This window comes from Chionomys nivalis, chromosome 25 (assembly GCF_950005125.1).
Source record: "Chionomys nivalis chromosome 25, mChiNiv1.1, whole genome shotgun sequence".
Taxonomy (NCBI): Eukaryota; Metazoa; Chordata; class Mammalia; order Rodentia; family Cricetidae; genus Chionomys; species Chionomys nivalis.
Genome location: NC_080110.1, coordinates 26,214,599 through 26,234,903, shown reverse-complemented (window position 1 = coordinate 26,234,903; position 20,305 = coordinate 26,214,599). Strand labels below are relative to the sequence as shown.

General features: G+C 39.2%; 1 protein-coding gene across 3 annotated transcripts in view; it reads right to left on the bottom strand.

Moving 5' to 3' along the window:
• Ptprr (protein tyrosine phosphatase receptor type R) overlaps positions 1-20,305 on the bottom strand; it is a 231,502-nt gene that overhangs the window by 79,162 nt on the left and 132,035 nt on the right. For all 3 annotated transcript variants that reach the window (XM_057758049.1, XM_057758052.1, XM_057758050.1), the window contains 2 exons: positions 13,648-13,758; positions 2,873-3,141 (listed from right to left, as the gene is read on the bottom strand). In XM_057758049.1, the coding sequence (XP_057614032.1) occupies positions 2,873-3,141; positions 13,648-13,758 (380 nt within the window). The remainder of the gene's footprint in view (positions 1-2,872; positions 3,142-13,647; positions 13,759-20,305) is intronic.

The following is a 20,305-nucleotide window of genomic DNA, read 5'->3' as shown; positions in this document are numbered from 1 at the left end:
CATTGGTTAAGAGAAATGGGAAATCTCAAGTTCTCGGTGGTAATGAAGTTGGAAAGAATGGAGTCCTATGGGAAATTGACAGATCCCCACAGGGTTTGGGCACATCATAAAAGGGGAAGAAGAAAGACGGCTGGGGATATTATCAGATTCCTAGGACTCACAATACACAAAGAGACATGACTTGAGGAAGGTTTTGAGTTCAATTTCTGAGCATCTTCTTTTACACTTAAGCAGCATCCCAGACAAAGTGTATGTGTCAAGGTCTCTAAGAATAAAAGGCAGCGTGAGAAATGGCTGTAGTCACATGACACAGGAAACAGAGTGGTAGACACGGAATGAAACTCCTAGGCAGGCTTGGATAAAGGCATGAATGGAAGGCAAATGTGGGCACAGAGAGTCAGTTCAAACAGTGTCTAGTAGACCAGAGGAGAGATGCCAAGAAATGTGCAGTCCTTAGTGCTGGATACGAAGAAAAAATGAAGTAAGTGTTTTATATTGGGATGTTAGACCATTGAGCATCAACTGATCATGAGAACGTGATGAAGAGGAGAAAGGTTGAAAACTGACGAGGCAGGGGACACACTTTGTTCCTTTAGGAGAAGGAAGGACAGGCAAGTGTCAGAGAAGCAATGACCCAAGGGAAGGGAAGATCTGATATAAAAGGAAATTGACTTTTAAGGTAAATGAATAGTTAATATTAGGGAAGGAAGTTTGGCTGAAAATAGAGGAGACAAAATGATGAAGTCAGTTATTAAGTCAGGAAGGACTTGGAGACTCCGTGAGAACAGATTTCTTTTGCTTTGAGAGCGGAAGGCACTGGGAGTTAGGGATGCAGGGGCACTTGTCGTTAGAGATCAGGGGACATGGGATCCATTTAATACAGATTAGGCCCTAGGGTTTTGTTTTGTTTTGTTTTATTTTTAAGTAGCATTTCACGTGGATCACAAAGATGAATAAGATATCACTTGAGTATCTGCCTTTCTCAAACATGCACTTCAGTTAAACTAAGAAGTGAATCTTTAACCTTATGCTGCTTGAGATTCAAATAAGAGCAGAATTGCTGCGGCCATAGCTTCTCTCATGGAAGGTGTCACGCTGACCTTGCTTAGAATTAGTAGTGCATGGCAGCAATTAAAATTAGCCTGGTTTTTAAAAAACTGTTTATTACGATCTTGAAATCTTTAGTGTACCTTCCCTACATTGTCTATAGCCAGGATGATCCTTGCTGCTGCTCTACCCTTGGCATTGGATCTCTGCCTCAAGGCTTCCCTTTGAAGACACTGTAAGTGCCTGAGCCTGGAAAGAAAGCTGAGAATCCTAGCTCATCCCTTCCTAGTTTAGAAGAAAGTGAAGGATAAATGAATGATAGCCCAGTTCTCCCGACTCCAAGTTACCCTCGAGAGAAAAGGTCTCTCTCACGGTGATTTCCAGACCAAATCTGAGAATGTCATTGAGCTATACCCAAGTGCAAGACTGTTGCATGGGGGCTGGGGTAGAGCTGTAAGGAAGGCAATAGTACTTTGGGGGAGGAGACAGGAGGAATGATTTGATTGTGCTCTCTCCTCTAAAGTGTAATCAACTGTTTGTTGGCTAAGGGCCTTATAGCTCACCACAACAAATTTCTCTCTTGTCAGATCATTCATGAGCAATACATTAAAATAATTTTTAGATCTTTTCTTTTTGAGGCAGACTCTCATACTGTAAGTCAAGTTGACCTAGAACTCACTATATATCTCAGGTGGCCTAAAACTTATGGTAATCCTCCTGCCTCAGTCTCTATGTCCAATTTCACACACCACTGGAAAAATAACAGATTTATTAAGAAGACTGTGAAAAGAGTTTAATAATATTTGGTGGAAGACAAAAATTTACCCTTCATTATGTACTTTGCATATTCTAGTTTTCTTTCATTGACTTGCTTTACATGGAAGCATATCAAATGAATAAATAGATCCCAAAGACAGATAAGCGTAACAAAAATATAGATCTTAATAAATAATTCTTGTTGTGGTTATGTAGAAGATTTGTTCATGCCAGTCACCCAGAACCGAAATAATCACACAGAAACTGTATTTATTAAATTACTGCTTGGCCCATTAGTTCTAGCTTCTTATTGGCTAACTCATATCTTAATTTAACCCATATCTATTAATCTGTATATTACCACGAGGTCGTGGCCTACCAGCAAAATTTCAGCATATCCGTCTCTGGCAGCAGATCCATAGCATCCCCTGACTCTGCCCTCTTTCCCCCAGCATTCAGAGCAGTCCTCCAAGCCTACCTAAATTCTGCCCCATCAACAGGCCAAGGCAGTTTCTTTATTCATTAATGGTAATCACAGCACTCAGAGGGTACTCCCACACCACCTCCCCTTTTCTGTCTAAATAAAAAGGAAGGGTTTAACTTTAACATAGTAAAATTACAGAAAGGAAATTTTAGACAAATTCATTTGTGACACAGACTTTTTCTACATTACTCCAAACAACATGGGCATCTGTAAGAAACAGTCTTGTACTTATTATCAACCGCTTTATACCATGTTTGATGATAATTAAGTGAGATACCTCTGTTTGGCTAGTGGCCCTTGATACGTACATAGTAAATGGTACTAGGAAACATCCCATTGTTGAAGATGGACTTTGTTGGGGTCTGCACAAACTTCAAAGAACCATATGTACCTGCAAGATTTTCCCAAGCACAGCAACTCCATTGGGTGACTAAACACCTACTTCCTGGTGCCCATTTGGTGATGAATGATTCTATCCCATGGCCAGTCATTTCCAGTTTCACCCTTTGTAGCTGAAGGAGACTATTTTAGAACAAAGCAAAACAAAAACCAGCCTGTAGGTGGACTCTCAGACAAAGCTCTTACCTCTCCTGAAGTCCTATAGGTTTCATTTTGAAGGGAGAAGGGCAGACAGAGGTGGAGGTGGTGGTTCTAATCTCAGGAGTGCATTGACCTTGAGGGTCCACGACAACATTCAGCACCTTTGGCGCCTGCTCGGGCTGGACCATGCTGTGGGCTGTCTTGGCCTCGGACTGTGCTGGCTGTAACGCAATGGGTGATAGGTGGATCTCCTGGTTTTTCTCTTTGTCTTGTCTTAAGGAAAGCTGAAACCTTTCTTTTAACCTATAAATAATCTACAAAAAGAGATATAAGGGCTTCTGTGAGATATTCGTGTCCTGGACAATGAACAGAAAACCATCTCCCCTGCCTTAGAAGACATCAAAATAAACAAACAGTGGTAAAGTAAGCCTGGCCTCTGATATAATTTCTTGTTTTTGTGGTATTGAGATTTTTCCTTTAAAGAGTATGCTTGTTACTTAAAATAATATCTGTATAAGGTCAAGCCAACAAGATTGATCATTGACTTAGCAGGAAGCACTAACTAGGAGTAGGGCAGAGGTAAGGGGTATGGGAAGTGGATGGAGTGGAGGCTGATGGAGGGAGGTGTATGGAGTAACTGCCTCTAACTGGTATTTCCAGTTAGGCCATACATACACCATGAGTGTTTGTGTACCTGAATATGTTCCTCAAGGATGTCTTCAAACAGAAATTTGTCAATGAGTCTACAAAGATGCAGGATGACAATTTGAAATGCATAGGAGTTTCTGGAAATGAAAGGCATTTGGAAGGAAGAGCTATGAAACATGGGCCTATGATCTTTACAGAGACGGATAATTGTATCTGTTTTTTTTGCAGGGAAGCAAGACTCATAAAATATTAATAAAAGAATAGTTATTCTCTAAGCAATCAATTCTTTTCTTGGTAAAAATGTCATTAGTCATACATCAATTTGATCAAACGACATGTAGGACATCCAGTAAGGAATAAATCGAACAGGTAGAATTTTCTTGCTTTCCCCTTTAAATTTTAATATGTATATAGAAAAAATCAAGGTATCTTTCTGTGTTTTGCATATGCAGGTGTTTTGTCTGAATGTGTATCTGTGTACCACATGCATGGCTGGCGCCTAAAGAGGCCAGAAAATGTGCTGTATCTTCTGGAACTGGAGTTGCAAATGGTTGTGAACCAACATGTGGGTGCTGAGAATTGAACCCAGGTCTTCTGGAAGAGCAGCCAGTGCTTTTAACCACTGAGCCATCTCTCCAACATGAGACATTGCTTTTGAAAGAGTGAGATGAAATGGTGGGGCACCAATGAGCTTACAGAACATCCTGTTTCTATATAGTATCTACATATTGATGAACGACTCCCATCTTCCCCTGCTGTGCCCTTGGGCCCCCAGTATTCCCCCTCCGATTTAATTCTAAAGCTACTCTGTCTGGAATCTCAAGTATCTCTTTCTTGTTTCCTTATTGTTACCCACATTTATTTGGCTCTGGCTCACTGATCCCTACAACTAGAAGTCTAGTGTTTTGTCAGGCGTTCTCAGGGTGTGACTTGATGAGCTAATTTGTGTGGAAGGAGAGGCGACAAGCCATTATCTGCAATTATGGAGGCGAACAGCACCCGGGCTATCTGCATGCAGGACACCTCAAGACGCCAAACTCCCTGGTTTCATTCGGAGGATCCATCAACTGAGCAGACATGAGTTTAGGAGGAAAAAAGATTTCCTGGCCCCTTCTAATCTGATTCCCTCTAGCTAGTCATGAAATGTCTGCCTTGCCTTTTCATAGTTATTTAAAATTCTAGCCATTTCTATACTTTAAATCTCCTGGATAATTTAAGCTCTCTCTATATGTATACATATATATGTATGTATACATATATATGAATTCATCTAAAATTGTGAAATTAATACCTTTGAAAATTTATTTTAGAACATTAAAAATATTTTTCAGGTATTCCCGAATAATGTCGAGGAAGAACCTGTTTAACAAAATATGTTTATAAAAATGGATCAGAATTAAATTAAAATACACCAATCTGAAATGAACTATCAGAGTGAGATTAATCTTCCTGAATATAATCATACTTCATTGTGTATATTTTATCTGTATGTATGAAACTTTAAAAAGCAAATTTAAAAAGAGAAATAAAATTCCCTCCCAGTTAATGAACTGAGTACTGATTGGCAAGCTGTAAATCTTCTTTGCAAGCAATTGAGAATAGAATTGACAATGCAGAGGCATCATTAGGGGTACATATGACACAATTAGAGGCTGCTTGGGGTAGTGAGTAAAATAATTAGACAAAATGGCAAGAGAGATAGCTCAGTGGTTAAGGGTATTTGGTGCTCTTGCAAATGACCTGTGTTTTATTCCCAGCACACATGACAGCTAACAACTGTTTATAACTCTCGTTCCATGGGATCTGTCAATCTCTTCTGGCCTTAGCAGGCTCCTACATGCATTTGGTGCACGTAAGCTCAATGATGGCACACATATATAAAAATAATAGCTAAATCTCCAGTCCAAGAGAGGGAGGAGCAATAACATCAGCAAAGGGGTCAAGACCGTGATGGTGATACCCACAGAAACAGCTGACCTGAGCTAGGGGAGCTCACTGACTCTGGACTGATAGTGAGGGGACCTGCATAGGACCCATCTAGGCTTACTGAATGTGGGGGACAGTTGTGAGGCTTTCCGCAGTCTGTGGGGCCACTGGCAGCGGGGCCAGGATTTATCCCTACTGCTTGAACTGGAGTCTAGGAACACATTCTCTTTGGAGGGATACCTTGCTCAGCCTAGATATAGGGGGAAGGGCCTTGGTTCTGCTGGAAAGTGATGTAACTCCCCATGGGAAGCCTTAGCCTTTCTGAGGAGTGGATGAGGGGGTAGGGAGAAGGGCAGGAGGGCAGGAGGGAGTATGAATGGAGATAGCTTGTAAAATGAGAAAAGATCTTATTAAAAAAATTCTTAATGAAAAAAGAAAAAAGAATTAGACACAAAGGAAAAAGAGAAAGGTTTCAAAACCATCAGCGTTAAGGATATGCTTTTATGGACTGAAAGATGATCTCCTCAAGGAAAAATAATATACATATCAGGAATAACTAGTCGTGCATATCATACATTGAACTACTGGAAAATTAAGGCAAACCTTTCTGCTTTGTATGCTCATTTTCTTATAACCTGAGAGTGATCATGTGTGGAGGAATTCATCATCTCCCGCAAGGAGCAAATGAAATCTTAGATTTTTTTTTTTTTCAAAACAGTGATATGTGCTTGTGATCTCAGCACTCAGAAGGCTGAGGTAGCCGCATCCAAGGCCGATATGCATTACACATCAAGAACCTGTCTCAAATCCAAACAAACAAGCAAGCACAGTCACGTCAATGGATTGAGAACATTTCTATGACAAACATTACTGCACATCGGAGAACAGATGTCAATTATTAGAGTCAAGCTTCCTTCATTTACAATGTTTACGCTAAGATAACTGTATTGTGCTTTCCTGGAGCTATGGGAGAGGGGCTGCTGTCTTTATCTTATGTGCAGTAATCTAATACCCTTAACTTTCAGTTTATTTGCAGCTTCCATAGATTTTTTTGTCACCATTCTGCAGAAACAAACACACAGTAGGGCAACACAGGCAGATGGCACACAATTGGTGAGCTTATTGCATTAAGCTAAACCCAGAAGTACTAAAACAGGAGTTAATATCATTTAAAATGGTGTAGCATTTCTTAAGTTTCACACAAAGCTTTTTTCTGAATGAAGAAACAAATTATTTATATATTTAGGATCCACTTACCAGAAGGGATGATGTACATACTTTATAGTTTAAGCTCTTCTCATAGGAATGTAATATGTGTCTATCTATCTATCTATCTATCTATCTATCTATCTATCTATCTATCTATCTACCTACCTACCTACCTATCTATCTATCTATCTATCTATCTATCTATCTATCTATCTATCTATCTATCTACCTACCTATCTATCTATATCTATCTCTCCATCACCTATCTATATCTATCTACTATCTATCTCTATCTATCTATCTATCTATCTATCTATCTATCTATCTATCTATCTATCTCTATCTATCATCTATCTATCTATATCTATCTATCTATCTATCTATCTATCTATCTATCTATCTATCTATCTATCATCCATCTATACATCTTTCTTATATTTTCATTTTGGAGACAGTCTACCATGAAAACAGGAGCCAGGACATGGTTGCCCTCAATTGTTCTTGACAGGTCACTTTATGAGTACATTAGTGTAAACAAGGTCTGGTCTAAAGTCCTTCTCTGTTGCACAGTTCCATGAGGAACCTTTGCCACATATTTTATAATCAGTAATCTCTTTCACCTCTGGCTTTTAGCCTGTTTCTCTGTGGTTTCCATGTAAGCTGATTCCTACAACTTTAATTCAGAAAAATCAGAATCTGGGAAATGCCTAATGGAAACATGGCACTTAAAATGCTCAAGATATCAAGCTGATTGATAGAAAGTATGAGAAAAGATCAAATAAGGCCCTCATCATGGATTTTAGCTAGAAAGCACTGCTTTTCAGCTGCCAAGTAGGGGTTTTGTCCCTCAGAGGATATTTGACAATGCCTGGAGACATTGAAGGGGGGTAATGGGGCCAGGGCCAGGAGTATGGAGTGAAGTGGTTCTAGGCTAGGTTGTGGGTAAAGACTCTGCAGCACACGGAAAAGGAGACCCTCCCCACTTCCAATGGAACAGTCAGCTTTTGATTCTAGTAGTGATGCTGCTGAGCAGCCCTAGAGTAAGGACTCTAAGCCTCATTTGGTTTAACTTCTTTGTTCCACAGTGAAACTGAAAGCAGCCAAAGTGCTTATAGGGCCCAGCTATAAAGTCCAGAACCCAGGTCTCCTGGATCCCAGGCGTGTGGGCCTTGAGCGGTGGTTTCTTTCAAATCCACCTCTCCTCCTTCCCCTTCCTGACCTCTTTCCCCAAACTTCTGGAAATATGTCAGAAGTGTCTCTGCACAGATTAAATCCTCAAATACAATATTTGCATATTTTTCTATGAGAATTCATTTTGTTTTTTTTTTTTTTTAAAAAAAAACCTCATCCTTAAAGCCTAGCAGAGCAATGATACTTTGCCTTCGTTTTTTTTTTTTGTTTTATGTTTTTTTTTTTTGTTTTTTTTTTTTGAGCTTGTGTTGGGGCTTTGGGATGCATTAAAATAATTTGATGATTTGAGGAAGGAAAAGAGAAAGGAATATAGGAATATTGAATAAGTGGAGCTATAAAAGCTGAATTATAGTATGGGGAATATAAAATGGCAGCAGTGAGACCCAAGGAATACAGAAGCGAGAGGAAGCTAAACAAAGCCATTTGAAACATTGCACAGTTATAATTTTCATTTTTAAAATCTCACAAGTAACAGAAAACATTGTGTTTGGATTAGGGTGTGTTCTAATTTTAAAATGATGGCCCCCATAGACAGTGTTCGGTATGGTATTTTATAGTAAGTTATGAAAGCGTTTCCGTTTCTTCTGTTAAAGGCGTTAACATTTCTAACACATCCTGGAAATGAGTCTGTGTAGCTGTAGACGCGACACACGACTGCCTATGTTCCTAGGAACTCAGAGGTTTCCAGGACATGTGTAAAATCATGTCCAGTCCAAGGTACTAAGTGCGAATGGGTGTGTCTTTGGCACACAGTTATGGAGTAGTAAACATTTATCAGTCTTGCCTGGGTGGAGTCTGTCTGATAAACACAGGTACACTCGTGCGCTCCTGGACCTATGTGTGGCTAGAAATGGAAGTTCACAGAATGAGTGATAGGTATAAAGGAAACCACAGTTGACTCCTTTATGGAATCAAGCAGAGCCATAGTAGTGGACTTAGAGTTTCAAACCAGATGGACTTGACTTTGAATTCTTTCCTATCCTTCCTATCCTCCTACGCATACCCACCCATTGTTGGCTGTGAATCAAGTCACTTTATCTTTTCTGAATCTTGGTTTGCTCACCAGTGACACTAGGGACTTAAAACATTACTTTGTGTTCTGTGGTGGATTTAGGACCATTAAGTATGCGATATGTGGAAGAGATTAATTACTATCGCTGATTAGTACCAAGATTCCACCACTGTGAATAAGGGGGATTGTAGGGTACTTAATTCATAAAAGGAATAATTTGAGCTACAGGTCTGCTTGGGAGACAGTGGGTGTCAGAGCCAACTGTCCATCTATATCTCCCCCATCCCTAGAGATTCTATACTAACATGTTAGAAGAACATAGCTGCTTATGTCCACTGTTGACATGGAATTAGTGCACGATGCTCAGAGTTTGACAATCCAATACGCTATTTCCTCCCCCGTTACCAGACCATGACTAGAGAATCCTTTGACTTCACACCTGTAGGACTTGTCTGTGGGTCCACCATGCCCACGCTTTTACTGATAGAGTTGTTTGTGATTTCTAACATGTGGCCTCTGTACATCTCTACGTATGTTTCATCAACACACTTCTGCTTTTGAATAAGCCTGTAAGTATATCTGGAGGTCTAATTTAGATGCTAAGTGGTGTTCTTTCTATTATGGACTCAAGTTTAAGAACGAATGCTTCTCAGTAATAAATTTCCTCTGTCAAAAACAGGCTGAATAGAGTCAAGGTTGCCCACACATTTTTTTTCCCTTGGAAAATTCTATTTGCCTATTTGCCACCATCCCACCCACTCGGCATTCACATTTGAGAAGAGCTAAATAAGTCACACATTTGAAAATGTCATGCTTGTCTAATTTTATAGACATAAATATATACTTCTTTTTGTGTATTTTAAGGAAAGTAAACAATATGGTACATTTCAGAAATTTGGCAAATTCTCTGTTATTGTTTTAGAACACATGTAACCTTCCATTACAGCAATTTCCCTATACAATGTCATAATAAAAATCATTCAGTTCTCATTGCAATGCTATGTAAGGAGGCTGGACACAAATAACAACACTTGATGCTTCATAAATATAATTAATGGCTTAAGAAAAATTCTTAATTATAGCCTTTCCTTTGCCAAAGATTCTTCAAAAGTGTAGGAAAGGGTTGAACTGTGCATTTGAGAGTCAGAAAGTTTTTTCAGTACATTTCAAGACAAAATGTATATTATGTGGCTATTACTAAGAGAGTATGGCAAAAATTATTTTAAGATAATTATCAGAAGCATTTGAACTCAGTAAGATGATTTGATTTTAGAGGATAATATTTGACACATCTCTAAATGAGAACTGTGGCAAAACATATCAGATAATTTTGCTTCGCCTTAATCCTATTAGAGAGTATTGTTTTTCCATGAATAATTAATCCCTTCCTAACCATTGTTGGTTCCTCTGTTCCTTATAAGTGACCCTTTCACAATAAAATTCAATATAGTGTTTGAAATCAATCAATCATCAATCAATCACTTCTGCCATTTCTCTTATCTTATAATTACCTACATACAAGTCAAGTGTTCTTTATAGCTGTCTTTGTTCCCCACCCCTTAACTTGTCTCTTCCCTAGGGAGGGAACACCACTATTTAGTAAAAAAGCCAAGTGACATGGGGGATTTATTAGTATTCTCCTTCCTCCTGATCATCAGGACCCTGCCAGTCCTGTTCCTTTGACCAACACATAGCTCTTCATCTTCTACACCTCCTCATCTCCTTCCTCCCCATTCCAGTTCACCATCCTCACCCCCATCCTCCCTATCCCAGCTCACCATCCTCACCTCCATCCTCCCTATCCCAGCTCACCATCTTCATCCATTCTCCCCATTCCAGCTCATCATCATCATAATTATCATCATAAAAACCCTGAAAGGGTCTACCTGTCCTTCACACTCCCTTCTACCCCAACTACTTTCCTAAGCAGAGACCAATCTTTTAAATACACTCCCACAATCTTCATGAATGATCTTTCTATTTTCCCCTTAAATACGACAGTGTAGACACCCCAAGATTTTTCTGGTGCTGTCCTCTCTTCTGGACATGTTCACACCCATTTTTGTATCTCCCAAATATGTGGCTCTTCTGCCTCATCAGTCATTACCATGCTATCTTCTTTGTGGTCCTTTCTACAATTTAATATTTAACAAAGAATTGATAAATTGATAAGGTTTTTTATGTTTATAGAAAAGTAAGGCAGAAAGTACAGAGTTCCTATATATGTCTGTTTTATAAATATCTTGAGTTGGTGTAGTACATTTGTTATATTTATTTTTAATTTTTAAATTTTAATTTAAAAAGTCCTAGAACTCCCTTTGTAGAACAGGCTAGCCTTGAATACATAAAATCCCACTTGCCTCTGTCTCCTGAGTGCTGGGATTAAAAGCATGTACCACAATGCCTCACTAAAACATTTTTTATTTTTATTTATTTATGTTATTTTTTATATTTGCGTTAATGGATGAACTAGTATTGATTTATTATTACTATTGGCACAGTATAGATGATGTCACTCTTAGTGGTATGCATTTTACACATTTGATGAATTCATAATGCCATGCAATCATTAGAACACAGAAGTTCATTGCCATAAAATCTATATCCTCCATACAACATCTTCATCTGCCATGTCTTGACATCCAGGGATCCTTTCAATATCTTCATAGTTTTGTGTTTCTCAGGATGTCATACAGATGAAATCATGTAGTATGTTTATTATTTGATATTTTTAAAAATGTTAATCTTTGTATTTCTTTCCATAATAAAAACTTCAGAGAACAGTGACTTTATGTGTATTATCCTCTCCTTTCCGACAGTAGACCCTCTGCATGAATATGTTGCCTATGGATATGTTGCTTGAATGAGTGGATGAACCTGCAATAAACCCAACAGCTGTCATCCATACTTTTGAAACATTCCTTTCTTGATTTGTTCTAGTAACATTGGAACAGGCTTATTCAGGTTTGAGACATTATGTTTTGCCAGTATTTGGAAAGGAAGAGTTGGCCTTGGACTCAAGAAGTTAAGGGTATAGTCATAATAGGTCCTTTAGTTTGAGACCAGTGCATGGTTGTACCCAGTCATGTGGGCTATCTGGACATCCCTTTGTCACAATCACTGAATCTGAAACCTATCTTACATGTCAACATAAACTCTGTTCTTTTTCTGCTCTTTACTTCCCTGCCTATGGCCTGGTTTCTCCCAGGACTCCCCTCATTCTTGTCTTTATCCTGAATCCTACTCACAAATCATCAGAGAAACCTCAGGGTTTATCACTGTCCACTCTTCCTCACTTCTCAGTTCCTCTGTTTCCTCACTAGAGTGAGGGGGATTGGACATAGGGGCTGGTAAGCTCTCAGCAAGTGTTTTACTGAGCTCAGCCCAGCTCCTTCATTCCCTTGAATCTGTGAAACAGAGTAACTCTAATTGTGACTAACAAGATAGAGAACAGAGCGGGAGATTCCCTGGGATGGGGAAAGAAGAATCATACACGCTATATATCCATGAGAAGGAACTATACCCTTTAAACCAGTCAGAAGTTTCTCCTATAGTTTCTGCAAACTTTCAATCTTTTTCTTCAAAATTCTTTTCCTTAATATCCACCACTTAAGATATGAAATCGCTCCTAAATTTACTTCTTAAATTATTGCTTTGATTATTGGGTCAATTTTCTGAAGTTCAATTTCTGATCCCAAAGGACATCTCTTTGAATCAGTTACGGCGGGAGTTTTAGAGTGTTCCTGCTATTTCTGTATTTTGAGATCTTAGAAAGGTGCCTGTTTCCACTCTATGACCTTATTTGTATCCCTTGAGTTCAGATCCGCTGCTCCTCTCTTTCCTTTTAGACTGAGTCTCAATCTTTCTGACATAAATTCGTTTCCAGAAGCAAGAGTACAAATGAATAAAAACACAGTGCTTGGCAACACTGTTGACTGTAGCTAGAGTCATTAGCATTAAGTCTTTTGAGGGGGTTGTGCAAGGAAAAAGAGGAAGCATTTCTCAAAATATGCAAAATAAAAAGAACATAACACATAGGAAAAGATATTAAACCCATTTGTAAACTTCAAACACTATGCTATGTCACAAAATTTCAAATAAAAAAAAAAAACCCTCCACCTCATTCAATTTGGAAGATAACCATTAACTCATTCCATACCAAATTCAATAACAAAACCTGGTCTAATTTAGTGGGTTGGGTTTATTTGGGTTTTTACTTTTTAAAATCAGGATTATGCTTTGTCGTTTACGTAGCGTGACCTGTAGAACAATTGCAGGGCATATTTTCATTCTTATGTATTATTCATTCAACTGGAAATGAGGTAACAGTGAGTAGGTTACCTTCAAGGCTATAATCACTTCCATTAATGTCTGCTGTTTCTTAGAATACTTTCAAGGCCATTTAAAATAAGGAAGTCAATGCTTCCCTTGGGAGAAAGCTTTGCCCCAAAGACATACTTCTTCAAATTTTTTTCTATCCTCCATAAAACTGACATAAGAGGAGAAATAAAGCCAGCCCAAAGTATGCACATGAGACCTCAGTGACGTTTAGGGCTACAGTGACCTCAGTAAATCACCTTCTAACTCTTTACATGGGGCTGCTCTAGATTCTGAGCACTTTAGTGTGGTCGAGTTTCACTATAGAGATCAGCGTCCACACTTCCACACACGGTTTTAGTAATCTATCATCCATCGCCACACAACAGTCTCATGTTAACAAGATTATAGGCTAGCTTCTGCCCCTCGTCTTTTCAACATTCATTCAAGAAGCAAAATATCTACTATTAAGCAGTGGGATCCGTAAAGGAGAAGACATACATAGAAGCAAACTTACCATCAGACAGGTTACTATAATAACAAAGATGCTGAGAAAAATGACAACAGCGTAAAATCCTTCTTTGCTCCAGATTTTGTCCGCTTCGTGCTGCCCTTGTAAGACATTTTTCTTTAAAAAGCAAAACAGAAAGGCTGGTGTTAAAGGAGAGCTTGAGGGAACTGGCGCTCTTATCAGACTGTCAACATATTCTTAGCTCGATTCTATTCAGTGTAGTAAAACACACCTCTAACCCCATCTGCCACAGCTGCTCAGGCATCGGACAGACATCCTCTGTATCAGGAGATCCTGCAAGGGAGGGGATGGGCATAGGGGACAGACTCCTGGGTGCTCGCCTTCCTCCACTTTCCGCAATGCCTCTCTTGGAAACTACCTGGTTCACAGGTGAGCAAGCTTTGTGCTTTTCTGTGCCGAGGCACTGTTTCTGAAGCTCTCTGTACTCCCAGTCCCCTCCCACGTCCACGCTGCCTTACAGCTCTGCTCGTTCAAACAAAAGTGAAACAGGTGCAAGCAAAGAGCTCGTGATGGTTTAATAAACAAGCCACGGTGTTGGGACCATTTCTGCTTTGTTTGCTTCTTTCTTTAATCATATCATTTTCCTCCTTAAATGGAACTTAACTTTGTCAAAACCTGACTCAGGGACCATCCCACATAGAAATTGCCTGGATATTATGTTTTCTTTAAAGGAACAGGGAACACCCACAAGGTCAGAATTATTTAGTAATGAATGATGAATAAATAGAATTATTTTCATTTTTATTGCTTTTGCTCCTTGCTTTGGTAGTGGGGCTAGAGAAGAAATATAAATTAAATGTGACTGTCTCTTGGCTCATTTACTCATTCTTCAAAACAGGACAGTACATTGGCGGATGCTCTGATATTTTCTTTTCTGCCTTAGAAATGCTCTCTTTTTGTAGCTCAGGATGACCTTGAACTCAAGGCAATCTTCTTGCCTCAACTGCCTAGGTTCTGGGATCACAGGCATAGAACACCATGCCTAAATATGAAAATATTCTGTAAGTTAGTGATATTGTATAATTATATGTAAAGAAGTTTTGAAAAAACTTAGGTGATATCTGAGTAGGAAAAACATTAAATCTCTATCAAGCAAAACACTCCCACTCACTTTCAAGACCGTTTTACAATCCTCAGGCAGGGAACGTTCCTATCCTTGAGTATCAACTCCAAAGACAAAGAAAGTCTCAAATTAAACCTATATTCTAGGTGCTTAAATTTTGAGATAATTTCTAGTTATTTTTAAGGTTAAGAAAAAGCACATCTAGCCCTTTCAAATTAGATTTAAAACATTTACTTTAAAAACGACTTTATGGACATTTTAATCGCCGCACACAATCAAATTTTCGTAGAAAGATGAGCAAGAAAACTTTGAATTCAATTACATTGATGCAAACCACTTGGGGAGAGACTTATTTAGGTACGATACAACCTTTTACTTTTCCTAGTCAGATGGATAGGTAGGGGAAATTATATATATTAGTAGACAATCTGTTGATACTTGGTTCAGTGAGGTGATTAGTAACTCAGGACTCTGCTGGAAATACTGTGTCCCAGCTAGGCTTTTTTTCCCCCTCCAGTTTCTCTTTAAACACAGCTAGAAGCTAATAGAAAAGAAAACTATTGTCGGAATCAAGAATAGAATTGAAGTTTTTCTCAGACAACTAAATGGCATCCATTGTTTGCTATAAAGGCAAACTAGTTAAGTCTTCACCGAGGCAGCATGCGTTTGTCAAATTTAAGTACAAAGGATTTGGGTGAAATTTGAAAAAAGGGTGGGAAGGACACAGCAAGTGCTGTGCTCCAAATGTGGTTGGGTCCATTTTCCTCCCGGAGGTTCTACAGTTCTCAAAGCACAAACATGTTCCTTTCTGCGGAAGACAGATCTGTTTTGATTCTTTTCTTTTTAAAAGTGAAGCACCAATAATGGAAGAATTATCCTGCCCCCTCCCGTGCCCCACCCTTGGCTAAGAAAATAAAATAAAACTCTTGTTTTGAACTGGAACTTAGTCACTGCACATTCTTGGTAAATAGATTTTCTTCTGAGTCACGCTGTCCCTGCTGAGTGCTGCTATATCTGTTCGGAGATCTAAACAGCTCGATAAGGGCTGGTAATAAAGGAAAAGTTTATAGTCAAGAGCCCACACATCAAAAGATTGTAATTCCCAGTAACCTCCCATCTAGCCTTTGCATAGGGTGAACCCATTGGCCCTTAGATTCTGTCAGGGCTATGGGTTCAATAATTCACAGACTCCCAGACCGGGTCAAGTTAATGCCACCCCAACATCTTTATGACTGATGTCGTAGCCGTGTTGCCCTGCCCTTTAGGGGCAGTGAAATTAGCTGCTGTGTTTTATTGTTTAAAAATGGAGACATTTCTTTTATCTATGACGATGACCTCCTTAGCTGCTCTGTAACTCATATCATGTAGTTGGTTCGGCCCTCCGCTCCACCTCCCCCAACCCCTTTTGCTCTTTATTTCTCTTCACCTTTTCCATTTTCTTTCCAGTTCCTCATATCAGGGAAGATGGTCCAGAGGCAGGGATGACAGGAGGCACAGCTTGTTGGGCGAGATGAAGCCCAAAGGATGAAATGGAAAGGTTCTAAATGGTCTGGCTCATTTGATGAGGGCAGATCGAGGAGATGCACCTCACAACAATCTGGTTTGGTTGGATTAGCACTAGATGTCAAGTGTATTTGGCACAATGCAAGCACTTGATCTGCACCTGATCCAGTATCCCAACGCCGATGCTACATGCCTTCAGAATTGTGTGCTAAATCTGGAACTCCTTACACGTGCCTGTTGGCTAATTATCCGAGTTTGAAGGAATAATCACCCAACTCACAAACTGTGGTTCCTATTTTACACAATATGATTTTTCTCTTGTAAATATTCCATCAGTTCTTCAGCCTGTTATTTAAAGAAGGCAACTTTCTCCTTTGAAATACAGTTGTGAGGAACTGGAGTAATTTGCAAATAAAGAAAAATAAAAACCTAAATAATGTGGAACTTTATGCTTTAATAAATAGCTAACAATTTCTGGAAAATTGTAAATAAGATAAAAACTAAAAAGGTGAATATAATTTTATTTCTCTGGAACTTACGGTGAAAAAGGAAGTATTTTTTATCTTTACAGGTGTCTTATAATAAAACAGTATGTGCTTCCAGTGTTCTAGGTACCACATACCTAGAACATATATGTAAATATATGTTATATATGATGTGATGGCTTCCATTTGTAGCCCCAGCACTGGGAAACCTGAGGCAGGAGGATTATCAAGAGACCTTGGAGTTCTTAAGTTCCTGGACAGCTAGCTACAGAGTGATACCCTGTCTTAAGACCCTTTACTTTAGCAAAGAAAGAAAAGAACTCTTTCCCTCAAGAAACTCAGATTGGAAACAGATGATTAACGAAGTTAGTTCTCTATTTGATATTTTTCTTTGGTTTCGGAGTCATTTCCAATAAAAAAAAATAACCAGGAACATAAAGAAAGAGTAGCAAAAATACAGTGTTCCATGAAGGTAACTAACATAAGTTCAGGAATAGATGTTTTGAAACATCGGTGTGAAATCCTGCAAATGGATGAAAGAACTGCAATATTCTTTCCCCCGTGAATGGCTATACTGCCATAATAAGATACATTTTAAGGATTGCTAGGTAAGGCAGGGTTGAGGCACAAACGACTGTAAAGCCTTAGCTGAGGGAGAAGAAGAAAGACACTGGGAAACCTAGAGAAGAGCCTTGGTAGGCTCACAGGTCTGCTTCTTATCATTTCTGTCCTGCAACGCCCCTCCTGCTGACCGTGAAACAAGCCCTTGGGGACCTGCGCCCTGCAGACACTGTCTTCCTTGGCTTTCTCCTGGTTACATTCACTTTCAGGACTATGTCTTTTAGAGCCGCTGAGCAAAAGGGTCAAACAGGCCATCACTCCTTAACGAAAGCCCCTTCCAGCCAATTTAAACACTCGATGGGCTCTTTTACTGAGTATTTCACAGCTTATACAATTCTTAGATTTTTTTTTGATTCTAACAAATTTATGAGAAAATATTATATTTTGGTCACTAAATACACTTGCTATTAAAATTCAAGGCAGGTTTTGCCCAACAGCTTTCTGATTGGTGGTCCGGGTAGGCTGCTCCTTCACTGTAGTTCCAAGTCAGGAGACCCCCCAAGTACTCATTTTTTTAAAAACATATTCTTATCACGTGCTTATTTTAATGTTTATCTCATTGCCATATGAAAGTGATGTTGTGAAGTTTCTACTTTTTAAATTAAAGTACACATTTTAATGAGTTCTGTTTGAAGAGTGGCCTTCACACTCTGGCTGTGATCTTTCTATTCTAAAGTCACCGGGTTGTATCTATTTGCTCTCTCTGAGCACAATTCAATTAACGTAAGAATCAAGCTCCATATTTCTTGACTTGTTTACTTGTCTTCCAAACTTTGGGCTCCTTGTTTACGCAGCTTTTCAGATTCTGGTCACTGCACTGAGAATGAAATTAAAACATTGACAAAATGACACAGCCTGTCCCATGGAGGAACCTACAGGACAGACACACAGAAGACCCACAGAGCAGGAGGGGTTTCTGCTCTAGGCTCCATGGGGAAATGATGTAACAAGCACCCATGCTCTTGAAGAAACCATGGAAGGCTGTGCCATTAAACAGGCTGAGGATTCCGAAAGGTGTGTAGAAAGATCAGGTTGCAAGCATGGAGGAAAGGGGTTGGAGGTCATGATAGCTAAGCAATTAGACTTGCTCTAACATAATCTACGCACCCACTCAGTAGTTATGAAGCCCAGCACACGGAGGACCGTGCACCTTACTAAGATGGACTGCATGCTATTGTATTTTGAAACCAAAGAATCACGAAATTTGGAGAGCGAGCCATGTTTACAAAAGAGAAGATTACTCTGGTGGCTCAAAAAGAAGCAAGTTTTGTGCAGGAGGGAGGGGGAACAAAACCAAAAGCAATGGGAAGGGGTGTGAGCAGAAGGGTAGCTGTCTTGGTTCAGTAGTGACATGTGGTTTGTCCTCCTTTCTATGGTTTCTGCAACCTCAAATCCAGCCAACTGTAGACAGATAATATTAGTAAAGAAAATTCATCTTCAGTTCACCCGTACACTTTCTTGCCAGTTTTCCTTAGATAATCACTTAAGTAGCCCTGTGCATTTCAGTTACATTATATTATGTATTGTAAATAATTTGGTGAAGATTTGATACATATGGAAGCATGTTCATAGGGTACATGTGAATATAACTTTTCTTAGGAGATTGAGCATCCAAAGATTTTGGTATACGCTGTGTCCTGGATCCAATCTCCTATGCACACCAAAGGATGGCATATTCTCAATATTATGTCATCTGTATTCAAATCACTTTTGTTTGGTACAAACAAAATCTGAGGATTTTCACACGGGCTTAGAAAATTTAATCCATATGTCCAGCTCATCAGATAAGGACTGTATCCATTTGGAATATGGAGAAACTGAGGCTTCGGGCAGTTGACACTACCAAAAGCAACAATCTCACAGAGCCAAATTGTCCAACCAACATTTGAATGGTTGAGTACTAAGGTTTTTCATGTAGTACCTATGTATCAGCTGCAATGAAAGGCGGTGGGGCTTACTGGAAAGAGGAATAAAATCAGCATAGGATAAGGATTGATTTTCATTTGTTTAGAGTGTTTCACTCTGTAGCTCAGGCTGGTCAGGGACTCTCTGTGTAGGTCAGTCTGACTTTGAACTCACGACTCTCCTGCTTTCGCCTTTCCGAGTGCTGGTATCTGGCATCTCAGGGGTACTTCCATGCCTCGTCTGGATGTTCATATTCTCTCTTTGTTTGCCCCCGTGTGTCTCCTTCCTTCCTCCCTCTCTCCCCCCTCCCTCTTTCCCCCTTCTTCTTTTTCTTTCTCTTTCTTCCTGTACCGGGTTTTGAATCCAGGCCCTAACACGATGCGTGTTGGTTTATACTGTACTCTTGAATTACTTTGAGACAGTTGCTTAATTTCTCTGTACCCCACTTTCTGTGTGTACTGTTTTCCCTCAAAGCCAAATTCTGTGAATTTGTGAACCGAATTTGCGTCTACTTAGAATACTGGTCATTCTGATGAATTTAATTTTGATAGGAGAGGGAAAATAGAAGAGATGGCAGGGAGACCATTTTTAAGTGTTAAATTTAGAAAATACCATGAAGAAAATATTCAGAGTTTTTACACATAGGGAAAAGCATATAAACATATTTCACATAATTTCAAATCATGGTGTGTGTCGGGGGGATGCGTATTTTGTGACTTTTTTGCCAATAAACATGATGATGAAGGGTTCACCTGTTGAGGAAGAAAGTCCAGAGTGGAGATTTTGTTTTGTTTTGTTTTGCAAATCATTTTCACAGGTGAGCAAATGTCAAACCCATCTAACTGATCTTTCTTGTAGACAGTTTACTGCTGATTAAAATAAATAATTACAAGGTCACAGATTTCAAGAATCAGCGTCAGATAACGAAACATTACCATGAAAGGTAAATTTGCTTAAGGAAAACACAGAAACTGTGTACTGGATTCTGACCTTTAGGGAAATTGCTGGTTTAAAATCTACAGGCTCAAACAAACAAACAAACAAACAAAAAATCCACAGGCAACTA